Consider the following 16,972-nt stretch of genomic DNA (forward strand, 5'->3'; position numbering starts at 1 on the left):
TGCAATTAGAATGACCACCATTCCGGGGATCTGGAAGGGATTCACTCAAACTGATAAAACTCCTCACCATTCCTCAGCCTTAGAGAGCAAAGGGGAGGCTAAGCCAGCCATCCCTGCCACCCTTTCATGTGCCGCGCAGCATGTGGCATAAGAGTACTCTGGGTGCTCATCCAGCGCAAACCTGACCTGAACTAAGGGTAAAGGAGCTTAAGGACTCCATCACCGTCAGTCTTGAGGCAAAACAAGGTGATTTGAAGGTTTTGGAGAACTTTTTTTTTAAAAAAAGGAAATGAAATACATGATGGCCGCTGCGGAAGCGTTTTAGTACCAAAAAAGGCACCAAAACGCCTTAATTAAAAACCAGCAAAAAAGTGATTTGGGAGGGGGAAAACCTAAGGGAAAGGGCAGAAGCCTGAAAATGAATGCTTTTAAAGATACCTCTCCCCCCCCCCTCGGCAATTTTCCTCACAGGCTGCAACAGCTTTACTCATGTGACCTATGCTGGAGATGTGCTGCAGCCTGCCTCAGCTCCTTTTTTTTTTTTTAGTTCAATAGTTTTTATTGAATATTATAAGAAATTTACAGAAAGCAGTTCAAACACACAAAATCTGAATAAGACACAATGGTATAGAAAAAGTCCATATCTATAATCATTTACTTACAACCAGATTAATAAAAAGAATCTAGGGTATATGTAACTGCTAATAGAAGATATATGAAAGGCAGAAAAGCAGGGAGAGTGAAATAAGAGAGAGGGAAAGAAAGAGGGAGAAAAGGAAAAAGAGATAGATAGATAGATAGAGAGGCAGAAGTGTCTACTGATTAGAATGAACATATGAGTCTAAGAATGACCAAGGTGATTTATTTTGCACCATGTTTGTGGAGAGTCAAGAAATCATGTTTTTCTCATATGCATAAGATTCAAATTTGTGATACATGCTCAGAGAATTCCACCAAAAGGTGTAGTCAAGTAGCGAGGATGATTTCCAATTTTTCAGAATATGCATAAGAGCTGTTACAAACATGGCGTCAATGAGTTTAGGTGGGCAGTTTGTTTGTGTGAAACAAGGGTGTTGAGAACGAAGAATTACAATGTCCATGGAAATCTCTTCTGAACACTTAGTAATAGATTTTATAGTGTCCCAAATACGAATCCAGAAGGAGTGGACTATAGTGCAATGAAAAAGCATGTGATCAAGAGTTCCAGACTCTTTCAAACAGTTCCAGCAGGTGGAGTCTTGTTTTAGCTTCGCTTTCCACATGCGATATGGGGTCCATACTGCATTCCACATAACGAAGAACATTGATTGCGAGACTCTGGAAGATAGGAGAGGACGGTTTGTGGAGGACCAGAAAAGTTCCCAATCTATATCAGAAAGTGTAGTCTGCAGAATCGAGTCCCATTGGTTCATTGATTGAGGTGAAAAGGTGAAAGAGTGATCCCTTAGAATACTATAAAAAAAAGATATCGCTCTACCCTTCATTAAAGCCAGAGTAGACCAGTGGTGAACAGTGTGGATAGAGGTCATAAAGTCATGGCGCATATGTACCTTAGACAGTATTTCAGTAAGCATGAGCCATTGGGAATGTATAGAGGATGGAAGTGAATATGCAGAACAAAAAGTATCAAAAGGAACGATTGAGGTGGAGGAGATCAATTGATGAGCAAACTCGACTCCCGCCCGTTGCCACCTTTTCCATGAGAGGGATCTACCTTTATTTTGAATTTTAGGGTTATTCCAAAGGGACATGAGCGGGCTTTCACTAACAGAGATCTCAGCTGTTGCATCTAAAAGATGAAAAGCATGCTGCGTTGCACTCAACAAGGAATACTTTCTCAAGTGTCTAGGTATTGACACCGTAAGGAAGCAGGAAACGCACAGTGGTGCACATAAAAAGCGTTCCATTTCAAACCATGCTGGTTGATCCTGAGGATTAGAATTAACGATCCAATAAGCTCCATATTTGGCTAAAGATGCGATATAATAATAATAAAAATCTGGTAAATTTAATCCGCCATTAATTTTAGAGGCTTTCAGCTTGGCGAGAGCAATACGGGGTTTTTTCTTGTTCCAAATAAATTCAGAGATTTTCATATTGAGCCAATGAAATAATTTTTTCTGGCATAGGAGGGGAAGCATGGAAAGGGTGTAATTAATTTGCGGGGCTAAAGTCATTTTAATGGAGGCTATTCTACCCCACCATGACAAATAAAGTGGGGACCAACGAGTTGTAGTATTTGAAACTAAATTTTTGATTTTGGATATGTTCAAATCCTGGGCATGTACTGGATCTTTATGAATTAGGACCCCTAAATATTTCACAGCTCCATGTGACCATGAAAAAGGAAATTGAGCCAGATCTGAGGAGGAGATATGGTCATTGAGAGGAAAGATCTCTGATTTCTCCCAATTAACAGAGTATCCAGAGAGTTGAGAGTATTGAGAAACAGTGTTAATAAGATGGGGCAAGGAGACAAGAGGATCTCTGAGAAAGAGAAGGACATCGTCAGCATAGGCTGCTAATTTAATGTCTCTACTGGACAAGGGGATACCCTTAATTAGGGGACATTGTCGGATAGCTGACAGGAGAGGTTCCAACGATAAGTCAAATAACAATGGTGAAAGGGGACAGCCTTGACGGGTGCCTCTATGAAAGGGGAATTTGTTGGAGAGAGAGTTGTTAATCAGAATACGGGCTGTGGGTTGTCTATATAGTGTTTCTATCCAATTTGTGAAGAAAGGACCAAAATTGTACCATTTCAGTACTCGGAATAAGAATGGCCACTCCACTCGGTCAAAGGCTTTCTCAGCATCAATGGCTAGACCAATCACAGGATCCAACAGTGTTTTGGCGTGAGCATTGATATGGTGAAATAAGCGTAAATTATCTCCTATGTATCTTTGTTTGATGAATCCTGTTTGATCTTTGTGTACAAGGGTTGGGATCACTGTGGTGAGTCTTAATGCGAGTAGTTTTGCCATAATTTTGTAATCCAAATTAAGGAGAGAGATAGGACGGAAATTTTTAACCAAAGTAGCATCACGTTCTGGTTTAGGAATAACTACAATAGTGGCCTGCCTCAGCTCCTAAAGTAGTCAGATCTGGAAGAAAAAAAAGTCACTGCATTAATTGGACTGCTCCTCCAAAGCTGAATCTTCAGGTTGCCAGTTGAACTGAAGTCTGACTGATCCGCTAACCCCCACAGACTTGTGGACATGAAAGGGGGAGGCAAAACACAGCCTGCACCCTGGCAACCTGCACTCAAGCCCTGTGACATAATAGACAAGCAATGCTACAAGGCGAATGGATCCCAAGCTCCAAAACATTTCCTCAGGTTGGCCAACAGGTAACACAGAGGGACTGGCCTGTCAGCTACAGATCTCAGTCTGCTTCTCCTCCACGCAAGCAGAGTTTGACCCTCAAAATAGTGAAATATTCAGAGCAGATCAGAAAGACTCCTTCTGGCTCGCATGCACAAGGAAAAACTGAAGGGGCCAGCAGAACCCTCTGGTGATGGAGCAGTGATTCAAAAAGCTGGAATGGATTCCTTCTGTATGGCTCACGAGCATGGGGAGATTACCCGTCCAAATGACACACCTAGCACCAGAACACATTTTAGATCCTATTGCTTCTATACTATTCTCCCAGGGGAGCTTAGAACAGTTTACATGAATTTGTTCAGGTACTTGAGCATTCTTCCCTGTCTGTCCTGGTGGTCTCACAATCTAGCTAATGTACCTAAGGCAATGCGGGGATTAAGTGATTTTCCCAGGGTCACAAGGAGCAGCATGGGTTCTGAACCCACAACCTCAGGGTGCTGAGGCTGTAGTTTTAACCACTGCGCCATACTCTTCCACTCTACTCACTGCATGCACATAGCTGATGCTGCAAGTTAATAATGTGGTATAATCTATCCAAAATCTGAAGTGCTCGCTGAGATGGCGCTCTGCTAACATGGTAGAGCATACGTAGTGTCCCTGGGAAGCCTGGTCTTGGCATATAAAGAAAGGCCTAGGCTAATGTGGATATTTCTACAAACAGTTACATACATTTCAACTATTCTCTAGGCATACTAGATAGAGAAGTGCCCATCAGGACAGGTTAGGGAAATCACCTGAATGGAGTAGGTGGCTTATGCAGTGGTAGGCAAACTCAATCAAAAGAGCCAAAGATCAGCAGTACAACGATTAAGATTTCTTTTGAGAGCCAAATTTCTTTTCAAGAACCATGTTTTTAGGAGTCGGTTTAAACTAGCTACTAACATTAAATAAAATCAGATATCATCATAATAATCTTGACAAAAAAATATTTTTTACATTAAAATAAAAATATGCCAAAACAAGCATTTAATGTGAACAATGGCCTCATCAGAGTGGGGATACTGTCAGCGGTGCACGTGGAGGATCGTTCAGTCAGGGTAAATATTACTGCATTTTTGAACATCTCCCCTGCTGTAGCTAGTAGGGATCCCCAAGCCTCACCAACTGACGGTCACCTCCTCCCCTCCAACTTCCCAAGTTCTGCAGCTGGCAGAAATATTGCAGAGCTGCTGCCTTCCCTCCTCCCTGCCCCACCCACCTTGGCTTTCATGCATAAAAGCAGTGGCAGCTTGAGGATATTGCCATTGGCTGCAAAGCTTGGAGATTTGGGGTTGCCAGACTGAAGGAGATGTCTTCAGGTGCAGGGCTTGGGAATCCCCAATAGCTCAAGTATTTGTAAATTGCACTCAGGCGGAGAGAAACTCTGGTGCCCATCTACTAATTTTGGGCTCCAGTCCCTCCTCTAAATCAGCTGTATATGACTACGCTACTGAATACAAAAATAATTGTGATGCACATATCCCAAAGCTAACATATTCCAGTTAATAAATTCAAAATAAAACAATTTTTTCTATCTTGTTGACTGGATATTTTGTTTTTCCATCATTTTGGTCCCTGTTTCTTTCTGCTTTTTGTCTATTTTCAACTAATTCTCTTTCCAGTGTCTGCTGTTCATTTTTTTCTCCTCTCTTGTTCCATTTCCTCCTTATCCTTGTCGCCAATGTATTGATTTTTCCCTTTCAGCTTTCTTAACTTTTTCTTTTTTGCCTCTGTACACTCAAATCTTGCCTTCTTTCTCACCTTTCTTTTTAAATGTTCAGCTACCTTTTAATTCTCCATCTTCTCTCAGTCCCTAGCTCTCCCTTTTCCCATCTCCTTTCCCAGCCTCCTATTTTCTGCTATCTACTCCCCATTACCACATTTCTACCACTGTATTCACTGCTCTCTCACTCATCTCCTCATCCACATGGCTCACCACTTTCAGAATCCCCTTTCTTCTCTCCACTGGTCAGGCTATAACTCCCTGTCCCTTTCTTTCCATCCCCTTTCTTATCCCAGCTCTCTTTCCTCCTGCCCTCCCATGGTCCAACATTTTGCTCCCTCTCTTTTCTGTTTTTCTTCTTCCCTCCCCCCCTTGAAGCTGAACAATGAAATGGCCACACGCCTAAAATTTCTCCCTACCTCCCTTCCATCCCCAGATCCAACTTTTCTCCCTTTCTCTTCCCAACTGCCTCCCACTCCATCTCTCCCCCTGCCTGCCTCCCTCCCCCAGGTCTACCATTTCTCCCTTTCTCTTTCTGGTGTTCCATGCAAGGCCAAAACCATTATCTCTACTCTCATAAAGCAATCCTTAGTGATGATGGAGCCCTAATTGCCAAAACATCTCACATGGAAATTACTTTTCCTATTTACAACTCAGTCAGAAGGATCTTTAAGCCTTGGTCGTCTTGGTTAGAATCTAACTCATCCAAAATAGCTGGCTCCCTTGCTGCAGTCGTCTACGGGTGGCGGCTCCTTGCATGCGATTCGCTGCCGATTTGGAAGCCTTCTCTCTGACATCAGAGGGAATGCTTCTGAAATGCGCGCAGGGAGCTGACACTGTCCACGGACGACGGCAGCAAGGGAGCCAGCTATTTTGATGAGTTTTAGGGAGCCGGCCAGAAAATTACCTGCCAGAGGGAGGCACAGAAGGGAGGGAGGGAGAAGCTGGGCTGTACAAGCCGCATTCTCTAGTAGAGCCGCACTCAAGTGACTAAAGAGCTGCGGTTTGCTGAACCCTGGGCTTATATAAAAACTGCCTTGGTGTCATAATAAAATGATTGCAATAAATAAAAAAAGGACAATAGTACACAAATGATTCAAGAAAAACTTATACATAAGCAATCAGAATAAGAAAAGAGAAGAAAATAATGTGAAATTTGCTAGGTTATTAAATGAGAATTTGAGAAAGACTAAGTGCACTGAGATTTGCAGAGGTAAAGTGAAAATCTGGATTTTTTTTTCCTCTTTGTTCTTTGGCCATGTGGGTTGCTCTCCCCCTACCTTTTCCTGTCCTAGTACTGAATAGAACTTTTCCCGCCTTTAGCTTTTTCTTTGTTTTTCCTGCGCTTATAAAACCACTGAGGTAGATGTTAGGATTAAAAGCCTTTCAATAATAATTATTGAACATATGAAATATGTATAAATGATCCCAAGAAATGAATGGTGTATGAAATGTGTGTGTATGAGTGAAATTCAAATAAGATAATCCTCTAAAAATTATAGATACTCTGCTGGCTTTAAACTTTGGAAAATTAAGATGAACTGTGAAGACTGTGCAGTCCGACCAATGACCTTTTTGACCCTAGGCCTCTCGAGCTGCATTCCAATGTGAAAACAGCAAGGTATACAAGAAGGACCCTTTTTGAGGCTAGAGTTTTACAACACTTTATATATCTTATTAGGCTGTGAAGATACAAGTAAACACTTAAGGGTTTCTTTTCTGAATCTATGTAAAATATTCAAATAGACTATGTTATAAGGAACATATGCTTTGCACAGATTGGAATTTGAACATTACAGCCTGGCAATGACCTCTGACACCTGGTTCTGGAGAGGAAACTGGAGGTAATGGAGAGAAAATTAGCTTGGATGGAAACTGGAGGTACTGTAGTAGAGGTCTGCATGGGGATGGGGATTGCGGGACTTCCCCGGTCTACAGGACTACCGCGGGGATCTCCCTCCAGGCTCATGAGACTCCCACAGGGATGGAACCGAGGTTCCCAAGGCCTGGAAAGAGAATTAGTAGAAGATAAACAAAAGCAGAAACTGGGACCAAGATGATGGAAAAACAAAATGTTCCACCAGCTACAGCAAAGGAGATGTTTATTTTGATGGGGTTAGCTCAAAGTGGGAGGCCCAGCCCCCTCTCATGGTTATGCCACCAATTGTGTTTAGTACAGAATGAAGTACTTGCTGAGTTTGTTTTTGGGTTTCCAGTTCAGTTTTGGCACATTTTTCTTATGCAACCATTGTCCTGAAAAGTGCTTCTCTCAATTCTGCTTTAAATAATTTTGATGGGGGGGGGGGAGTAGTTGCAATGATATTTACTGGAAGACTCAGCTGATTGTATTTGCTTGTTTACTGTTGAAACAATAAAAAACATTTGAATATAAATGATTTTGATGCTGTATTGTTTGATTCTTTACTCATTGCTGCATTAAAAACCATTTGTGGATCTTGGAAGGACCTCTCACAAGTTACCTATGCTAGATGGTGGAACCAGATTTGTTCGCTCTACAGCACATGAGTCAAACATAAGGCCCGTGGGGTGAATCCAGCCCACCTGGCCTTTTTATGTGGCCCGCAGCAATGCTCACAAACTTCCCCTTCTCAAAGCCCAGTGTATCTTCCCTCTTGCGCCAGTCCGACGTCGCCATCACGTCAGAAAGTCTGCTGGCTTCGACAGTGTTGTCCATGACTCCCCCTCCTGCCTTCTGTCCATTGTGGTCCACCGAGGCGGAAACAGAAAGTTGCGTGTCATTGGAGACAGACCGCGGCAGGTGAAAAGCAGGAGGGGGAGCCATAAACAACACTGCCGAATCGCCGAGGCCGGCAGACTCCTTGGCTTGGTGGCATTGGACCGGCGCTGGAGGGAAAGACATGCCGGGCTGTGAAAAGAGAGAGACTGGCGCTGGAGGGAAAGGCAAACTGGATCCTGAGGAGAGCGGGATCAGCGCTGGAGGGAACGGCAAGCTGGGCTGTGAGGAGGGCAAGATTGGACCTGGGGTAGTGTGGAGGAAGAGGTAAAAAGATACTTGAAGGGAGAACCGTTGGGAAGAGAAAGGGAAAAATGGTGGACCTGGAGGGAGGGAGAAATGTTAGGCCTGGGGGTGGAAGGGAGAGAGAGATGCAGCATCTTTTTTTTCCTTCCATCTCATTGTTCAGCATCAAGGGGGGAGGGAAGAAGAACAACAGAAAAGAGAGGGAGCCAAATGGACGGAGAGATAGAAGGAAATAGGAGGCTGGGAAATGGGAGAGCTACAGAATAAGAGAAGATGGAAATTGATATGTAGCTGAAAATTTAAAAAGGAGAAGGATAAGAAAAAGGGCAAGATTTGAGTGGACAGAGGGAGAAAAGTTGAGAGGGAAAAATCAATATGTTGGAGACAGGGACTGGAGCAAGAGAGAAGAGGAGAAAAAAAATGGACAGCAGACACTGGAAAGAGAATTAGAAGACAGACAAAATCAGAAAGAAAAACTGGGACTAAAAGCAAAATGACCAGACAACAAAAGGTAGAAAAAATAATTTTATTTTCTATTTTGTGATTACAATATGTCAGATTTGAAATGTGTTTCCTGCCAGCAAGTGTGAACTAAGACCTAAAAGAGACGAAAAGTCTTTTTTTTTATTTTATTAAGTTTAATACTTTTACAATATCATACAGATATCAGGGAAAAAAGGGTTTCCATACAAATTTTCATTTCAAGAAATAATACAAAAAACAATCCTTTACAAGCCCACGAAAAGGGGAGACATATTGCTTATTTTCAAGTAAATTTTAAAGGAAAACAAAGAAATGGTTGCGTTCAGATGAACTCAAATCATTCCCAACTAAATTTAGGACATTTTGACATTCCTACCCTAATCCCTCATCAATAAGTAAAAGAAAAAAGAAAAAGAATTCTCACTTCTGTTCACGAGCTACCAAAAATTGTTGCAATTGAATGGGGTCCCAAAAGACAAATTCAGTATCTTGTATCTTAACCAAACATTACAAGGAAACTTCAAGAAAAATGATGCCTCAAGTGCCACTACTCTGGATCTCAATTTCAAAAATTATTTTCTTCTAAACTAAGTAGCTCTTGAGACATCTGGAAATATACTAACCAAATCCCCACAGAACTTGGTCAGTCTATTTTTAAAGTAAAGTTTCATTAACAACATTTTATCTATCTCACTCATGCATATTAGAATCAATGTGGATCGAGTCTGAATAACATCTTGAGAATCTTCTAAAAACTCTGTCAAATTAACATCGTCTGTTACTAGCTGGTCCACATCCTGCACAGTTTCCTTTTTCTTCTGGGAAATATAATAACAATTATTTATTGGAAAGCTATCCGCGTTGGGTAATCCCAGTATTTCCTTGAAATATTTTCTTAATAATATTTCTGATGATAACAGATGAGTTACTGGGAAATTAACCAAGCGGAGGTTCTTCCCCCGATGCATATTTTCTAACATTTCCATTTTTAAATGCAATGATGTAGAATCTTTTACAGCTGATAGTGAAACAGCCTGCAATGTGTTACTTTGAGTTTCAATCATACCTAATCTATTTTCCAAACAATTTAAATTGGCATCCACATTCACAAACTTTTGAGCCACAGACTGTGAGAAATCGGATGTTTGTTTCATTGACTCTCTGAGAAACCCCTCAACCCTAGAAATACCTAACCATAAATCTTTTAAGGTGATATCCTGTTTTTCCACATCTAGTGGTTGTTCATCCACTACACTAGCAAACTCAAGTGGTTTAGGTATGTCAGTAAAAATCAATTTACTTGTTATAGTGGATGAAGCCCCTAGACCTGTGGAAATAGTGGGAATTATATTCCCACTTACCCCGGATATTGGATGAAGGGGGGGGTGTCCTTTGTGGAGGACTTATCGATGCTCCTGATATGGGAGAATTCAAATCAGATAAATTTTGTGTAGGAGAATCTAGGGAAAAAGTCAAGTGTCTATCCATAGGTCCCAAAACAACTGGTGTCGAACTTTTAGACTTAGCTTTCCTTTTCCCCATAATCAATTTAGCTTATACGACCTGATATCCTGCTGTAGAACACTGTGCTCCCCGGTGCTCCAAGGGGCATGACCTGCCCCTTAGGGCACGCCCTGCGGCCGCCTCCGCAGCAGCAGAAAAGATTTTATAGGCAAAAGCAAGGCACTGGAAGACGGACCCGATGACGTCAGGGGTCCGTCCTCGGGTTTGCCTATCCGATTTTTCTAACAGAAACTGCTGCTGTAGAGGGTCAGTCGGGGCAGCAAAAGTGTTCCTCCGGCGTCCTCAGATGTAAGAAATAGCTCCCGGTCTCTCCACGGCTGCAGAAAAGATTTTATAGGCAAAAGCAAGGCACTGGAAGACGGACCCAATGACGTCAGGGGTCCGTCCTCGGGTTTGCATGTCCGATTTTTCTAACAGAAACTGCTGCTGTAGAGGGTCAGTTGGGGCAGCAAAAGTGTTTCTCCGGCGTCCTCAGATGTAAGAAATAGCTCCCGGTCTCTCCACGGCTGCAGAAAAGATTTTATAGGCAAAAGCAAGGCACTAGAAGACGGACCCAATGACGTCAGGGGTCCGTCCTCGGGTTTGCATGTCCGATTTTTCTAACAGAAACTGTTGCTGTAGAGGGTCAGTTGGGGCAGCAAAAGTGTTCCTCCGGCATCCTCAGTTGTAAGAAATAGCTCCCCGGAAAAGTATTTTTTATTTATTTTGTAGCCAGTGTGGGGTTGGAGAGGTTGTATCCCTCTACTTCTACTAGGACTAACCCCTCCTTTTCTAGCGCGCAGCATGGGTTTTGGCGGTAGCGGCAACTGATCCGACGTTCACAGAAGTCTTGTAAGCATCAGAGCAGCCGCCACCGGTGCTGGGGCCCATGCTGTACATCAGCAAAGGAGGGGGTAAGTATCTTAATAAAAATTCTGGCCTGTTATATTTTTCAGTTGTACACAGATGAGGGGCGACTTGCTTCTTTTACTTCATTACAACATACATTTGGACTTTCTGAAGTTGACCTTTTTGCATACTTTCAAGTACTTCATTATATACGGTCACTGCCTGCTAATCATTTGACGAACACTTGTCACGAGACTCTTTCTGAAATGTTCAGTTTTTCTGCACAGCAATTAATTCATCTTCGTTTCCATCATGTAGGCATTCGTGATAGTCAGCCTAGCCACAACTTTGATATTTTAGCAGAAACCTGGGCTGAGGATTTATAATGTATTATTACTTCTCATCAGATACAGCAGTTTGTCAAAAATTTGAGAAAGCTATCTACCAATATTCAGCACTGGGAACAGCAATTGAAGTTTATACTGCACCTTTACGTTTCACCTATACGAGCATACCGGATGGGCATTTCTCAGAGTAATCAATGCCCTAAATGTTCTCAAGCAAATGCATCCTTGGAACATATGTTTTGGTTTTGCCCTGGTATTCTTCAGTTCTGGCACCGCTTGGGATCTTATATTACCGTTCTTTGGGGTCGTCAGTGGTCTCCGACCCCCAGAGCACTCTTTGGATTTTATGATGTTGTCTCTCCAAAACCTAAAAGCCTTTTCGGCTTTTTGGCTCGTACTATATTACTTGGGAAAAAGGCTATACTTACACAATGGCTGGCTAGCGAGGCCCCGACTTATAGTCAATGGAAATCATTGATGATCATGCATGCTTCCTTAGAACGTAGACATTTTATTGATCTTGACTCTGGACCGGGGCGACGATTTACTGTGATTTGGGAGCGATTTTGGATGACCCTTCCATCGGTGACCCGGAGTAGACTCTTGAACTCCTAATTGATTTATCTATTACCTTCTTATATTCAGGGATTTATTGTTTGGGTTTTTGTTGGGGTGGGGTGGGGGGATGGAAGGGGCGGTTTGGAATATGTGCAAATATGTCTGTATTCTGAATTGTTTTTGCTATGGTTGTTGTTGTTTTCTGCACGTTGAAATTGAATAAACACATTTAAACACAAAAAATCCGGCCTGTGACATAGCCTGTTTTTTAGATTTCAGCCCCTTATGCGATTTGAGTTTGATACCCCTGCTCTACAGATATGAGCTTTATATTGCTAAAAAAAAATCCAACTCTTATTTCTTTAACAAGAAATGGTCAACCCAACAAACCTAATGTCTATTCTAATTCTTTCTGGTGATGTATGCATCTCTTATTTCTGTTCACTGTTATTTGTTTATATTGTATTTTATTGTTGGTTTAAATAAACTAAGAGTTAAAAAAAAAAATCAAAACTGTTAGAATTGCTGCTTTTTATGGGGACAGGTAACTTTTCTGGGTGGATGGGTGGGGACAGAGGAGATTCCTCGTGGGGACAGAGGGGATTCCTCACGGGGACGAGCGGGATTTCTATCCCTGCGCAACTCTCTATATTGGAGAGGAAATTAGCTTGGAGGAAACTAGAGGAAACTAGCTTGGTTTGGTGGAACCCATCATTAATACACATTAATGTGAAACTGCCAGCTTTGCCAGAGAATGCACACTGGGCTTTATGGATCAGAGAAGTATTTTAATTTTATCTTTTAACATAAATTTCTCTATATAGTTTGCATCTAAGGGCTTTCTTTCTTTAAAGATGTAAGGGTTATAATAAAGGAGCATTTCTGTTTAGTTAGAGCATCAGCGCACATGCACACCCTACCTGCATGATCCGTGCTCTGTAGCTCCGTGGCTTCGCATGCACAGTAGAAGGAGTCAGCGGTGGTTTCTTCTGCGCATGCGGAGGCACCTTAAGCAGGGACTCACGGAGGCGACTCTCCCCTCCCGCCCTCATTTTGTCTAACACAGCGCGGCCCGCAGTCTGGACGGCTCCCTTACAGTCCCTTGTCAAAATTATTTTTAAGTTCAAAGCCACCATGGTGGCTCCTCTCACGAGTTGCACCTGTGTCAGAAGCCTCTCTGATGTCATGTCAGAGAAAAGACTTCTGACGTAGGTGCAGATCGTGAGATGAGCCGCGGCGGCGGCTTTAAACTCAAAAATAACTTCAGCAAGGGACTGTAAGGGAGCCAGCCAGAAACAAACAAATGCTGCTGCACAGGGAGGTGGGGGGAAGGGAAATGCTGCTGGTGGGAAAGGGGGCTGGGGCTGGAAGCTGAAAGGGAAAAGATAGGAGAAGGAGGCTGGGGGGGTAAAAATGGGTTTGAAGCTGGGGCTGAAAATAGGGGACATGTGAGGGAAGGAGGCTTCACTAGCACCTGTTAATGTAACGGGCTTAAACACTAGTGTTTTATATTTCTTTAGTAAACAATGTACAGAACGGTGGAGGTTAATTAGCTTGCATTACAATTCAGCACTAAGGACACTGAAAACTGTCAGTTGCAGTAAGTCATGCTTTATTTATGAACATATATATTAACTTTTTCTAATTTGTTAATTTTCTTTATGATGTGTTTTAGAAAAAGCATTGTTTCAAACCTCACAAATGTCTGTAGATCATGTATAGGACGCATAGCAATAGTCCTGCCTTCTGTATGCCTAATATGGAAATGCTCTGACCAAGTATTGGAGACTGGAGAGATGATGTACTACAGTTATTTCAACAGTATATAAAAGAGTGGCCAGTAATGCTGCCCGATTCAATTCACTTCAGGTGAATCGATTCGAATCGATTTAAAAACAAACAAAAAACAAAAATCAGCCTCCCGATTCGGTGACTGATTCTCCCCCCTTGCCACCTAAAGCAGGAGCAGCAGCGCTGTCTCTTGCTGGCCGTCCGCTGCCGCTTTAGAGGGTGAGGGGGAAGGATCAGCCAGGAAGTGCTGGTGTCCGGCTTCCCGCTGATGTCCATTTACCTAATTCCGGCAGCGGAGCAGCCTGCACAGAGGATCGCTGGTACTTTAGCGATCCTTGCAGGTTGCCATCGGCCTCTGGAGCTGTTTCCTCTGCCGTGATCCTACCTCTGATGTCAGAGGAGGGGCGGGACCGTGGCAGAGGGAAGACAGCTCCGAAGGCCTAAGGCAACCTGCAAGGATCGCTAAAGTACCGGCGATCCTCTCTGCAGGCTGTTCCGCTGCTGGAATTAGGTAAATGGATTGGGGGGGGGAGAACACGCAGGCCTTCTGAGGGGGGACGGGGACAGGCCTTCGGGGTGGTGGTGCAGTCCTTCGGTGGGACAGGCCTTCAAGAGGTGATGGTACAGGTCTTCAGGGGTGGTGGTGGTACAGGCCTTCAGGGGAGACAGGCAGACCTTCAGGGGTGGTGGTGCAGACCTCCAAAGGGGGGAGTTACAGATCTTCAGGGAAGGGGGCCCCTGGTGTAGAAGTACACGGAGGAAGGGAGAGAAGGGGGGGGGTTTAAAGAGACGTGAATATACCAGACTTTGGGGGAAGAAATAATGGGTCTAAAAACAGAGGAGAGGTAAAGAGATGGTGGACAATGGGATTTAGAGAGGGAAGGAACAGAAAGGGAGAGAAGTTGGACACAAAGGATGGTGTGGAGGGGGATAGAGATACTGGATAGGAGGGTAGTTGGGAAGAGAAAGGGAGAGATGGTGGACCCTGGGGTGGTGGGGAAGGAGAGAGAGAGATGCTGGATGAAAGGGTTATTGAGAAAATGTGGATCTGGGGATGGAGACGAAAAAAATTAAAGATGCCAGACTGGGGGAGGGAAGGGAAATGGAAGGGGATGACAGAGAGAGAAGATGGATGGTTAGCACGAAGAAAGAAGGAGACCCTGGCAAGCAAGTTATCAGAAGACAACCAGAGCCTGGGACCAACAAGATCTGAATAATGACTAGACAACAAAAGGTAGAAAAAATAAATTTATTTTCTATTTTGTGATCAAATATGTCAGATTTGAAATGTGTATCCTGCCAGAGGTAGTGTTAGACCTCAAACGTGAGCTAGGATTTAACAGAGGAAAAGTCTTTTCTGTTTATTTTGTTTACACCACAGCGCCACTGTGGGTAGGAGAGGGCAAAGGGGGTGAAGAGGCTATAAAATAAACCCACCAATTGGGCAGGAAAATTGATTTGAAAAATTAATTCAATAGACTGAATTGAATCAAATTTTTTTTTCCCTGAATCAGGCAGTAGTGCCCAGCCCTTGCACTTTGAGATTTTCCTCCATATTACACATGAAATGAAGTGCTGTTGTGAGAACTTTCTCCCTCCACAAATATAAAATATTATTTGTGGAGTTTTGATTAGGGAAATAGCTGCAGTTATTACTAATTGGCATTTTAATAGAAATTGAATAAATTTTTATTTATTTAAAATGTATACATTTGTGTGAATTATTAATTTAAAGCAACTATGTTGGGTTGGGATGCCGTATCCCACTCATCATGTATGAAAAATTATTAGAATACCTATGCAGTATCTGACAATCAGATGTGAGTACATAATAAAGGTTTCCCAAAATATGCCTATTGCTCTAGGCTAGATGGAATAGCAGAGTTCAGTCCAAACAGATATTTTAACAAACAGATTCATGCACTAGCATAAAAGGATCCAAGTTTTAGAGCTTTTCAGTTTGCAAATCCGTCAACAGTTATAGTGTTCTGAAAGCCCTTTAGTGTGTGTTCTTTGAAGGCTATGTAAGAGTAGGGAACAGTTTTAACAAACTGAAATCATCATACATGAGAACCTACCTGGCTTCTTTTACAGATCAACAACCAGCCATTAGTGTTGAATTCCTTCTCTTTCTTGTCCGAACTTTCATGTTTCAAGTATTGCCTGGAGCAGTGAAGAGTACACAAAATCCAAGTTACTCTATGATTCTGCTTCCACATTTCTCCACATGAAAACTGTATTTAGGTTTTATTCCCATACTTAAATACTATACATTCATAAAGGATATGTAAATGCACCACACCAGGATGCCCAAAAGCATCAAAACCAACAGAACATTTCTGAAGCTCAAGTATAGATAACCATCACAGAAACACCCTAACTCTGTACTAAAGCTCATAAATCATATATCATGTATCGTAACATCATTACTGAAGCTCATGTATCGTAATATAATTACTTTGACATACCTCAATTATTAACACAAAAAGTTAAATCAAAGCAGTTTTACAACAATAAAAGCAAGGGCAACATTTCAAAAATCAACAAACACTAACAAGGTAAACCACAAAAACCAGACAAACACAAATGGGAAAAGGGAAGATTTACAATACATTATAGGTAAAAAGGAAGGGAAACAACAAAAGGTAAAGGAAAAAAGTAAAAACATTATATTAACCAAAGTAAAATAGACTTATAAAGGAATTATCTCAAATGCCATTTTAAACTAATAGGCCTTCAGTTATGACTTAAAATTTTTTAATGATTTTTCAGCTTAAGTATTATGAAGAGAATTCCACAAAGTAGAGGCCATTACTGAAAAGCTAAAGTCTCTGTTAACATCAAAAAACATCTGCCTAAAGGAGTGAACAGTTAGCAAATTTTGATGAGAAGAGTGAAGATTCCCATGGGTTAAATAAGGAACCAAGTGGCTGGCCAAAAAAACAGAAGGAAGACCTGAAGACTGAATCTGGAAAGAGCTCGGAAGTATATATTCAGACTTGAGTAAAGGAGTAATATCATATTTAGACTGACGATAAAGCAAATGAAGTGCATAAGAACATAAGAATTGCTGCTGCTGGGTCAGACCAGTGGTCCATTGTGTCCAGCAGTCCGCTCACGCGGCAACCTTTAGGTCAAAGACTAGTGCCCTAATTGAGTCTAGCCCTACACCTTTGTACGTTCTGGTTCAGCAGGAACTTGTCTAACCTTGTTTTAAATCCCTGGAGGGTGCTTTCCCCTATAACAGCCTCTGGAAGAGCGTTCCAGATTTCTACCACTCTCTGGGTAAAGAAGAGCTTCCTTATGTTTGTACGGAATCTATCCCCTTTTAACTTTAGAGAATTTAGAGAGTGCC

At 42.2% G+C, this 16,972-nt stretch overlaps 1 protein-coding gene across 6 annotated transcripts in view; it reads right to left on the reverse strand.

Moving 5' to 3' along the window:
- Positions 1-16,972, reverse strand: part of SENP1 (SUMO specific peptidase 1) — a 311,959-nt gene that overhangs the window by 23,017 nt on the left and 271,970 nt on the right. For 5 of the 6 annotated variants that reach the window (XM_033935398.1, XM_033935399.1, XM_033935400.1 and 2 more), the window contains one exon: positions 15,696-15,780. In XM_033935398.1, the coding sequence (XP_033791289.1) occupies positions 15,696-15,780 (85 nt within the window). Of the gene's footprint in view, positions 1-15,694; positions 15,781-16,972 lie in introns of those variants that run through there. The other variant, XM_033935402.1, reaches the window with a different exon arrangement.

Source organism: Geotrypetes seraphini, chromosome 3 (assembly GCF_902459505.1).
Source record: "Geotrypetes seraphini chromosome 3, aGeoSer1.1, whole genome shotgun sequence".
NCBI lineage: Eukaryota > Metazoa > Chordata > Amphibia > Gymnophiona > Dermophiidae > Geotrypetes > Geotrypetes seraphini.